Here is an 11,999-nt window from a genome sequence, read left to right on the forward strand (position 1 = left end):
TTCTTCTCACACTGGACACCTTTCAATTCCTCAGTTCACTGTCCATTTACCCATCTTAGAAACTTTTCATATTCTATTCCCCCTAGTGGATTGCTTCTTCATTTTATTACTTGTTATTTACTTACAATAGCTTTTCCTGAGTCTCAGGACCAGATTTGATACCCATACTAAGTGAACCCTCCTCTTATCTTCATAAAACCGAGGCATTAAATTTTAGCATACTTGATACTGACTCTCTTAATAACATGTAAATTACACAAAAATCAAGAATTTTTTCTGTTCTACTCACTACTCTGTCACTGGTGCCTCTAGTCCTAAGTTCTCATGGCAGATAATTGAGTGAATGGATGTAGAATAATGGGTGAACTATTTCAAAGAGGGATTGAGAAATACCTGGAAAAAAATGGTGTAGAAGTATAAAATTTTTGTAGAAGTATAAAGTTTTTCATTTAGAATTTTGAAAAAGTAAGTTTATTTAGTGACCATTCTAAGTACTCATGCCAAACTCTTTTAACATAGATAGAAGGCTTGAGATACCTTTGGAGCACAGCCTCAAAATAGAGCATAAGGAACTGGAGGCAAGAAGGGATCACTTAATCAACAGGAACAAGCTGATCCACATCCGTTTTCTAGGGGAAGAGATCTGAGCGGGAAAGCAGAAAGAGAGCCTGAGGACGCATTGCCTTTTCTCTGCTTAAACAACACATCACATTCACTGAGTGATGAGGATACTTATTTATCAAAGCATCCAGAGTGAGTTCATGCAGGTGATGTCGCTTCCCCCAAATCCCTGACATTAGAGCTGACTCTGCCAGGTGCCCTGAGGGGGTGCCTTCAACAGGGAAACACGGGCACTCAGGTTCCTTATGAGGAGCTTGGTCCCTGGGATTGTTGGAGATACTTTCACAGACCACAAGAATATAAAACACATGCTAACCAATGCAAGAACTTACCTTTAGTGTTAAAGATACGCTCCTGGAGAGGCATTACAGGACGTTTGGAAAAGTTTTCGCCTTGGTGGACAAGCGCTTCTTTAATTAAGGGTAATCCCGTTATAAGAATAGAAGGAAATGTACCAAAATCCAAGCTAAAAACATTCCCATATTTCTTCACAAACTGAAAAATAGTAGAAGAGTTACAGTTACATATGCACATCCTGTGTGTCCTGGAATGGAGGGTATGTAGAGCTGAGGGAGATTATATTGAGGGGAATCTCTGTGTTTGTGTGTGTGTGTGTGTGTGTTTGTGTGTATACCTTTGCTGTTGGAAATACTTATGCCTGTTTCCATTTCTCTTGCTGTCAACTTGACTTCAGTTCAATCCACTAGAGGATGTAGACATTCATTATAAATACTCATCCATATGTTCACTTTACTTGGATTGAGTGAACATATGTATCCTGAGAATAAGGCATAAGGATACAATAAAATAAGCGAGGTCTCTAACCTCAAGCATCTTAGACTCTAGTGAAGCGAGAGAATTCAGCCTATGTGACTCACCAGAGAAGGCAGAGATGTGTTTAGTGAATGTCTGGGGTAGAAAGCATGGACTTCGTAGTAAATCATATCTGTTTAACCACAAGACAGTGTCCCCTTCTTCAACAGGTTCTAGGTGGCAAAAAATTCATTACAGGGCTAGGGCCAGTCATAGACAAGAACACACTAGCTGGAGCCATGCAAACTCTATGCTTGGCTAGCTTTGAGATCTCGGAAACGTTGTTTCACTTTTTTTTGGAGCCTCCACTCCCCCCGTATAAGAGGGAGAAAACAATTTTTCGCTTACAGTTTCTGGGAGGGGTAATTCCCTGGCTGTCGAGTGGTCAGGGCTTGGACTTTTAGTGCCATGGATACAGGTTTAACCCTGGACGGGGAACTAAAATCTCACAAGCAGGGCAGTATGCTCTCTACAGCCCTGAAAAAGGGGAAAGAAAATTTCTGTGAGGAAGAAAGAGAACAACAATGGGAAAGACAGTTTGTTTTCGATACTGGCAGACAGCCACTCTAGACTCTGGGGAATGCATGGGCTCCGTGAGCAAAGGAGCACAGGTGCACTTGCTCAAGGAGGCAGACAGGACAAGAGCAAAGGGAAGACGTACAGGGGAAAGGCACCGGTGGTCACAGCCAGCCACACCCACTGGGTGCCACGCTAACCACCCTTCACCTTTTATCTCATTTCCCTCACACCACCCTATGACGGTGTGTACTCCCTATTAGGGAAGCTAGACCAAATATATCTTTTTTTGAGTGCACCACATTGCTGTGGGTCCTTAGTTCCCTGAATAGGGATCGAACTCGTGCCTCCTACAGTGGAAGTGCATTTTCTTAACCACTCATCCATCCACCCTATGGCAGTAATGATATTATTTATGTTTTAGTAAGGAAAATGAGTCATGGAGAAGTAACTTAGCCAAAGTGCCAAAGATATTAAGGACTGGAGGTATTTGTAAGATTTAAAGACAAAGACATAAAGCTGGAATAGCACTGGGAACTTAGAGTTTACTGGATGTGACAGCAATAAACTGAGAATGAGAGTAATGGGGCAGGGAGAGGAGAGAAAGAGAGTGTGAGTGAAAGGAAGAGTGTCTGGGTGTGTCACACACACATAAGGGTCCTGGGGCTGGGATAGGTTCCTGGAAAGAATACCTCTCACCTGTGTAGGGAGATGGGCTACAAGGCCAGAAAGGTACTATGAGCTAGACCAAGGACGTCTTAATGTCAAGTGAAACACTTTATACCTTGTTATGTTTGCAACTAAAAATTGAATAGGAGAGGTAAGGTGAGTGCTTAGTACTTGGATTTTGAAGGCATACAAATCCCTTTGTATCCAGCTTCCACTGGTTATTTTCTATGTGACACTTGGTCAAGTTATTTAACTTCTCTCTGTCTCAGTTTCCAAATATATAAAATGAGGGCTCTTACAAATTCTAATCTTTAGGATTCTGGGGTTAGTAATCATAATACTAAGGTTAATAATAAAATTATGTACTTTTATTGATATATTGGGAGTGTATTTTAACAAAAGATTTCTTGTAAGATACTGACAAAGAAATGGAGGGGAAGTGGGCAGAGTGTGTATGAAGGGAGCCCATGCAGCAAGCAGGCCAGACAAGTGATGCCTCATTTGCAATCAAAAACTTTTTGTTCTTGAATTGGTTACTGTAAATGTTTGAAGAGAGGGGGAGGGAGGTAGATATATAAACTGAGCATCAACTGTATGCTAGGCACCCTGGCAGTAGGCTGATAATCCTAATTTTTTTCTTGTAACAACTCTATAATGTATGCCCAATTTTCAGAAAAAGAGGCACAGAGATAATAGTGCATAGCTGATGGGCATAAAGTAGGACTGTTTCTAATTTGCTCTGTATGTCTCATCCTTAAAGAAAGCATGGACACATTCTCTCTCTCTTCTGCTAAGTGATGGAACTCCCTAAGGATTAACTGGTCACATTCAGTTCAGTTCAGTTCAGCTGCTCAGTCGTGTCTGACTCTTTGCGAACCCGTGAATCGCAGCATGCCAGGCCTCCCTGTCCATCACCAACTCCCGGAGTTCACTCAGACTCACGTCCATCGAGTTGGTGATGCCATCCAGCCATCTCATCCTCTGTCATTCCCTTTTCCTCCTGCCCCCAATCCCTTCCAGCATCAGACTCTCTCCCAATGAGTCAACTCTTTGCATGAGGTGGCCAAAGTATTGGAGTTTTAGCTTTAGCATCATTCCTTCCAAAGAAATCCCAGGGCTGATCTCCTTCAGAATGGACCGGTTGGATCTCCTTGCACTCCAAGGGACTCTCAAGAGTCTTCTCCAACACCACAGTTCAAAAGCATCAATTCTTCGGTGCTCAGCCTTCTTCACAGTCCAACTCTCACATCCATACATGACCACAGGAAAAACCATAGCCTTGACTAGACAGAACTTTGTTGGCAAAGTAATGTCTCTGCTTTTCAATATGCTATCTAGGTTGGTCATAACTTTCCTTCCAAGGAGTAAGCATCTTTTAATTTCATGGCTGCAATCACCATCTGCAGTGATTTTGGAGCCCAGAAAGATAAAGTCTGACACTGTTTCCACTGTTTCCCCATCTATTTGCCATGAAGTAATGGGACCAGATGCCATGATCTTAGTTTTCTGAATGTTGAGCTTTAAGCCAACTTTTTCACTCCCCTCTTTCACTCTCATCAAGAGGCTTTTTAGTTCCTCTTCACTTTCTGCCATAAGGGTGGTGTCATCTGCATATCTGAGGTTATTGATATTTCTCCTGGCAATCTTGATTCCAGCTTGTGCTTCCTCCAGCCCAGCATTTCTCATGATGTCCTCTGCATATAAGTTAAGTAAGCAGGGTGACAAGTACAGCCTTGACGTACTCCTTTTCCTATTTGGAACCAGTCTGTTGTTCCATGTCCAGTTCTAACTATTGCTTCCTGACCTGCATATAGGTTTCTCAAGAGGCAGGTCAGGTGGTCTGGTATTCCCATCTCTTTCAGAATTTTCCACAGTTTATTGTGATCCACACAGTCAAAGGCTTTGGCACATTACTCCTCACTTAATTTCACGTGAATCCAATGGGACGTGAGCAGAGGTGACGTGTGCATCTTCTGGGTCGTGTTCTTAAAGGAAAGTTGCTTCTCACCACCTCTCACTTTCCCCTTTTCATGGCGCAGAACTTACACATGACACTGTTGCAGGGCCAGAGCAACAAGACAGAAGCACTGTGGTTTTAGATGACCTTGTGGAGCAAAGCAGCCTTCCTATCCTAGTCTTCCTACCTACATCTCAACCTACTTGTGAGTGACAAATCAATTTCAGTCTTTTTACAACACTGTCTTTTGGAATCTTTTTGTTACAAGCAACTCTATATAAACCCTTATAGTGCATTTAACCAACTTATCTACCATTTCCCCTTCTTAGTCCAATAAGAAATTTTTCTTATTTACATAAATGTTTCAATAATAAGCCAGACAGCTATGGTAGAGAATGTTGAGAAAATGGGGGAAAAACCATGCTAAACCAATCAGCCAGTTTCTTCACTGCCTTCTTATTTTGTTTTAGCTCAAGTCGCTTCTCCAACTTAAAATCTCCTGTCCACTTTACTCCACAGAGCCACTTGCCTCTGTTCAAGTTCAGCCAAGTTTATTTCAACATTCAATGGAGGGTATCCCCATGGATTCCCATTCACAATGAACCCACCTAATGACATCTCATTTGGTTACCAAAAATTTATACCACACATTTCACCATATACTCTTCTTGTATTATACCTGTCATATGATAAGCACTTCTTAAGTGTCTATTGGATAAGTGCAACCCTGAACAAAATCAACTATCTGCTAACTATATCATGAAAAGTCAAGTAGCATAAGTAGAGACCAGATTAAGATTCAAGTCCTACTTTGGCCATTTTCAGTGTTGAGTAACTTAGGCAAATCACTTAGTTTTCAGTTTCCTCAGCCTTAAAATGGAGAAACAACCTCAGATGATACAATAAGCTATGTATGCATAGCACATGAACTTTAGAGCAAACACTTAAAGCACCAAACAAAGAAACGTACTATAAACACTACAGTTAAATTAGAAAGGAATTCTTAAAAATGCTCAAGTGACCCACAAAAGACCGGAGAGGAGAAACAGAGGAACAAAAAACAAAGTGAACAATAGAAAGTGAATAGTAAAATGGCATACTTAAGTGTTCACACATCAAAGCGAAAGTCTCTCAGTCCTGTCCGACTCTTTGTGACTCCGTGGACTATACAGCCTATGGAATTCTCCAGGCCAGAATACTGGAGTGGGTAGCCTTTCCCTTCTCCAGGAGATCTTCCTGACCCAGGCATCAAAGCAGGGTCTCCGGCACTGCAGGAGGATTCTTTACCAGCTGAGCTACCAGGGAATCCCTCAAACATCAAAAGCTACCCTAAATACAAATGATCTAGATTCACCAATTAAAAGAGATATTGGCACCATGAAAAAATGACCCACCTGTATGTTCTATATAAAAACTCATTTCAAGTATAATCATATAAGTTGGTTAAAAGTGAAAGAATGGAGAAGCATATAGTATGCAAATCCTAATTAAAAGAGAGCTGGTGTGGCTCTATTATATCAGGTAACATTCAGGCAAAGAAAATCTTCAGGGATAAAGAAGAACATGTAATAACTAAAGAGCCAATTCATGAAGACAATGTAACAATTTTAATGTGTATGAGCTAAATAAAAAGAGCTGCCAAATATATAAAGTAAAACTATCGGAACTGATTTGACACATAGATGAACTTCTAATTATAGTTGGAAACTTCAACATGCCTCTCCTAATAATTGACAGAATTAGTAGATAAAAATTCACCAAGGGTATAGAAGCACTAAACAACGCACTCACCTCTTCAAGTCTATCTGATCTATAGTACAGAATGCTCCAACAACAGCAGAAGACATTATTTCAAGTATGCATGGACTCCATTTTAGGTCATAAAACCAACCTGTACATATCTGTTCAAAGTTGAAATACAGTATATGTCCTCTGACCCTAATGAATGCCAACTGTAAATCATTAACAGAAAGAAATCAGGAAGATCTTCCAATACTTGGAAATTAAACAGCACAATTCTTGAAGAAAGGCACAGGTTTAGAATCTTAGCATCTTGGCTTTAAAATTCTATATACTCATCCTGTAACTTTGTGCAACCAATGGGCTGTTTCTCCCAGAAAGTGATGAAGCCATCTCCATCTGAACTTGAGTTTGTAATACAGGCTTGTGTTGAAAGTGCTCCAGGAATTTCTAGGGAACTAGAACTATTCTTTTTTTAGCACCAACTATAAGCTATTTTAACACTGAACATTCCTTTTATTTAATCATCACAACCACTTACCACAGTGTTGTCGGTCAGGAAGATGCCTGTGCTGAGAGGCAGGGAGGCAGTTGATTCTTGAGACAGTATTAAGTGATGAAGGGAATTTTAAGGAATTCAGAATGGCCACAATTAGGGAGCCTTGATGGGAGACAACTATAAAGTGGAAAGAGGCTACAAGAAAGTATCCGTGTGGCTCCCTAAGGAATATGAACTATAGGAAGCAGCAGAAAGCACTAAGAAAATCTAGGCAGAATGACATTTTTAAATGAATACTTTAGTGAGAGTGGATTGTAGAAGGAAGAGCCTGAAGATGAGGAACTCTGTCATTGTGTGGATGGAAGCAATGTAGTTGAAAGGTCGTGAGGATTTAGGTAGGGATGGCTCAGTGGGTAGAGTCAACCTGCAGTGCAGGAGTCAAAGGAGACTCGGGTTCGATCCCCAATTCTGAAAGATCCCCTGAAGGAAATGGCAACTCCAGTATTCTTGCCCGAAAAAAATCTCATGAACAGAGGACACTGGTGAGCTACAGTCTATGGGATTACAAAGAGTTGGATGTGACTGAGCGACTAAGCACACGCACAGACATCCTCATTTTACATATGGAAAATGGAGCCTCCAAGAGGGGAAGTATAGCATTCACCCCTACCCCCGCCAAGAATAAAAGTATTGAAAAGACAAGTGATCATACTATAAATAGAATGTCCCAGTAATATGTAACCAGACACAACGAAATGACTTTTTAATTTTTTTTCAAAATGACTTTAAAAACATGTGTCTGTCACACTCTAGACTCATAAAAGAAACAGAAGAGACAAAGAGTCACTTGGTCAGTCAAAAACATTTACTGAGCATATAGAGGGGATTCTGAACCATATTCTATCCAAGGATCCCTGACACGAGAGAAAATATGCAGATGTTAAAGCTCCTGGCAGTATGTGAGGCTTCAGATGAGAGCTACAGTTCAATATTTACACTTTTTCCATCAGCTATATGGACCAAGAAACACTTTTTGTTTTGTACAATAAACCTGCAGCCCCTACCTTCCCGAAAGCTGATCGTGTCGGGACACTTAAATGGTAAACAGTTAACAACAGTTCTGGAGAAGGCAATGGCACCCCATCCCAGTCCTCTTGCCTGGAGAATCCCACGGATGGAGGATTCTGGTGGGCTACAGTCCATGAGGTCGCTAAGAGTCAGATACGACGGAGCGACTTCACTTTCACTTTTCACTTTCATGCATTGGAGAAGGAAATGGCAACCCACTCCAGTGTTCTTGCCTGGAGAATCCCAGGGAAGGGGGAGCCTGGTGGGCTGCCGTCTATGGGGTAGCACAGAGTCGGACACCACTGAAGCGACTTAGCAGCAGCAGCAGCAGCAACAACAGTTCACCCCTAGAAAGCACAGCTGGAATCATTCCAGGTGATGGTGAGGAAAGAGAAGCTCAAAGCAGGGTATACCCGGTTCCCGACTGAATGCTTCAGAAGCCCCCATGCTCCGGCCCTCGGTACCCGGAAGGCCCTTGTCCTGCAGATCAGGTCAGGACGCGGCTCTGACACCGTCACCGAGTCCTACCTGCTGAAGCGTCAGGTGCACCTTCTCAGGATCCAGCTGGAACGAGTTGCCTACAAAGGGCAGGCCCGCGGGCCCTGGCGGGAAGTTCTTTGGACGCCGCCTTTTGAGGAAATCAGCAAAGAAGAGAAAAGCGACAGCCCCCAGGAGGACAGTGCCAGGACGGAGAGCTGCCCAGAGGGCCGCTGCCAGGGAGCTGAAGGCCTCCAGCATTACTGCGATGTCTGGTTTCGCTTCTGTGAGGATCTGTGCGTCTTGTGCGCTCAGCCGGGTTCCCAGATCCCGCCCCATCCTACCGTCTCACCCCGCCCTTCCCTCCTCCCACCACTGCTCTTCCCTTCCCCCAGCGCTCAGCTAAGCCCCACCCCTGGCTCCCTGTGGCACCGGGTCCACCTTACCCCTCCTTGCCTTTCCTTAGGTCCTGTCTCCTCCTCCCCTCTCTCCAACTTTCTCCCACCTGAGCCTGTTCTTCTCTGGGCTGGAGCCCAGCCTATCTGCTACCCACTAGATGTCAGGCATGGGATTCCCTGGAGAACATACTTGGATCTGAGAAAAGGCTAGGCTGGGAGGTTTTTTGTGTCCACTGAAAGAATATTCACAACCTAAACATTGAGGGTAATGTTTTATTCCATGAGAAGTTTAGAACTTCAAGCTAGTTCAATTCAGTTCAGTCGCTCAGTCATGTCCAACTTTTTGTGACCCCATGGACTGCAGCATGCCAGGCCTCCCTGTCCATCACCAGCTCCCGGAACTTGTTCATATCATGTCCATTGAGTAGGTGATGCCATCCAAGCATCTCATCCTCTGTCATCCCCTTCTCTTCCTGCCTTTAATCTTTCCCAGCATCAGGGTCTTTTCCAAGGAGTCAGATCTTCACATCAGGTGGCCAAAGTATTGGAGTTTCAGCTTCAGCATCAGTCCTTCCAATGAATATTCAGGACTGGTTTCCTTTAGGATTGACTGGTTGGATCTCCTTGCAGTCCAAGGGACTCTCAAGTCTTCTCCAACATCACAGTTCAAAAGCATCAATTCTTTGGAGCTTAGCTTTCTTTATAGTCCAACTCTCACATCCATACCTGACTACTGGAAAAACCATAGTCTTGACTAGATGGACCTTTGTCGGCAAAGTAATGTCTCTGCTTTTTAATATGCTGTCTAGGTTGGTCATAGCTTTTCTTCCAAGGAGCAAGCATCTTTTAATTTCATGGCTGCAGTCACCAGCTAGGGCAGCAGCATTTCAAGTAACAGAGAACTGCTCAGAGGAGTTGGTGGGGGGACAGGCAGTCTGAGTGGCAAAAGATTATTGTTAATTAAAGTAAAACCAGATATCTCAAGTTAAGGAATTTAGCACTTTTCTATATACAGTAAGATGTAAGAGTCTGGGCTCACTGAAATCATTCCTTTGATAGGCACCTCACTTATCTGGGGCCAGTATCCAGTGTCTTCACATCCTGAGTTTTCTCAGGGCTCAACATAGGGAGTAGCTGCAGTCTGATGGCTCCTAGGAGGCAAGTATTCTTTCTTTCCTGAGTTCCCTCAAGGGTCATCAGCTCACCATCTGCAGTTACTGCAATCGCTGATGATTTTGACATACTTTGTTTACTAATACAACAGGAAATAGTCCATTTCTCATTTGTTGGTTTGTTTATTGTTTTGCTCTATTTAGAGAGCCTGTCATTCTGAGACCAAGGATGTACTAAGGTTTATGGTTTCATTGCATCTCAGAGAGCTCCACAGACACTTGAGCTTTGTGTTTTTCAATCACCTTCTCACCAAAGGATTGGAGCCCAGCATCTTGAACTTCGGAAAAACAACAGAACCAGACATTTCTTGTGAGGTACTCTGTAACAAGGGACTGAACTCTTCTCTTTATATAAATTACTTCAGTGACAAAATTATGGGGATGCATTCTTGGTTCCATTTAGCAGTTAAGGAGAAGTAAACATCTTTTCAAACAAAGTTTGAAAGAATTTGTTGCTAGTAGACCTGCCTTAATAATGTTTAAGGTCTTCAGAAAGAAAGATATATAGGTCAAAAACACAAATATAAATAAAGAACATTAGAGAAACAAGTAAAGCATATTGAGTCTTACTTGCTTTTTCTTAATTGAGCTGATAATAAAACTTTGTTCAAAAAAAATAGCAACAATGTATTTGGTGATTTTAGCATATAGATAGGTGATATGAAAGATGAAATGTTGGTTGCACAGAAGGAAAGAATTGGGAAAATTCTGTTATAAGGTACTTGACCTTCTAATTAAGCAGTGTAGTATTATTTGAAGGTGGATTTGAATTAGTTGGAAATGTATACTGTGAACTATAGAGCAATCACTAAAGGTTTAAAAAAGAAATATAACTGTATGCTCAGACAGAAGAGAAAATGGATTTATACAAAATACTCGGTTAAAACCAAAGGAGAGATAAAAAGAGTGAAAGACAAAAAAGAAACACATATCAAAAGCAATGAATAGGAAAAAATAATGACTATTATAGATAATAATCTGTATCAATAACCACATTAAATATTTATATTCTGAACACACTTGTTAAAAGACTGTCAGGGTCCATTAAAAAAAAAAAGACTCCTTTCAGATGGTTCATTATTAAGATACAGAAACATGACTGATTTTTGTAGGTTTTGGATCCTGAGACTTTGCTGAATTCGTTTATTATTTGTAACAGTTTTTGTATGTGTGTAATCATTAGAGTTTTCTAGATATTAAAATGGGCTTCCCAAGTGGTGCAGTGGTAAAGAATCGCCTGCCAATGTAGGAGATGCAAAAAAACCCAGGTCAGTCTCAGGATCTGGAAGATCTCCTGGAGAAGGAAATGGCAACCCATTTCAGTATTCTTGCCTGGAAAATTCCATGGGCAGGGGAGCCTGGTGGACTCACTCCATGGGGTCACAAAGAATTGGATATGAGTGAGCATGCGTGTGCATGCATGCACACACACACACACACACATTAAAATAATGTCATCTACACACAGAAATAGTTTTAGCCCAGCATCAGAAAGAACAAGATACTTAGGAATAAACTTAACCAAGAAGGCAAAGGACTTTACATTGAAAATGTAAAATATTGCTGAGGAAAATTAAAGAAGATGCAGATAAATGGAAAGCTATCTCATGCTTGTGAACTAGAAGAATTAATATTATTAAATTGCTCATGTTAGTCAATACAATTTCGGTCAAAATCCCAAAGGCATTTTTTATAGAAATAGAGAATATAATCCTAATATCTATATGAAATCACAAAGACTCTGAATAGTCAAAGCAACCTTGGATACCTCACACTTTTGTCTATGAGCTGTCTGTTTTAGATAATTGAGAGAAGTAGAATCATGTAGTATTTGTCCTTCAATGGCTAGCTTATTTCACTTAGTATAAAGTCCTCAATGGTCATCCATTTCTAGAATTTGATAAGGTTTCTTTCTCCTTTATGAATGAAGAATATTTCATTGCATATATAGTACACATTTTCATTACTCATTCATTCATTAAAGGACATTTAGCTTGTTTCCAACTCTTGGTTATTATGAATAATGGTGCTGTGAAATCAAAATCTCTCTCTTCAATTTTCTGATTTCT

At 41.3% G+C, this 11,999-nt stretch overlaps 1 protein-coding gene across 2 annotated transcripts in view; it reads right to left on the reverse strand.

Moving 5' to 3' along the window:
- The window catches only part of LOC147375462 (cytochrome P450 2J2-like), a 28,655-nt gene extending 19,886 nt beyond the window's left edge, over positions 1 to 8,769 (reverse strand). Inside the window, exons 1-2 of one of the 2 annotated variants that reach the window (XR_015160129.1) lie at positions 8,412 to 8,769; positions 954 to 1,116 (exon numbers count right to left, since the gene is read on the reverse strand). Coding sequence is in view for 1 of the 2 variants with exons in the window: in XM_086390266.1 (XP_086246392.1) it covers positions 954 to 1,116; positions 8,412 to 8,699 (451 nt within the window). In the remaining variant the exon portion in view is untranslated. The remainder of the gene's footprint in view (positions 1 to 953; positions 1,117 to 8,411) is intronic. The other variant, XM_086390266.1, reaches the window with a different exon arrangement.
- Positions 8,770 to 11,999: the final 3,230 nt, after the last annotated feature.

The sequence above is a fragment of the Bos grunniens genome, chromosome 3, assembly GCF_055505025.1.
Source record: "Bos grunniens cultivar Pamir isolate PY7600 chromosome 3, Bosgru_T2T1.0, whole genome shotgun sequence".
Classification (NCBI taxonomy): Eukaryota; Metazoa; Chordata; class Mammalia; order Artiodactyla; family Bovidae; genus Bos; species Bos grunniens.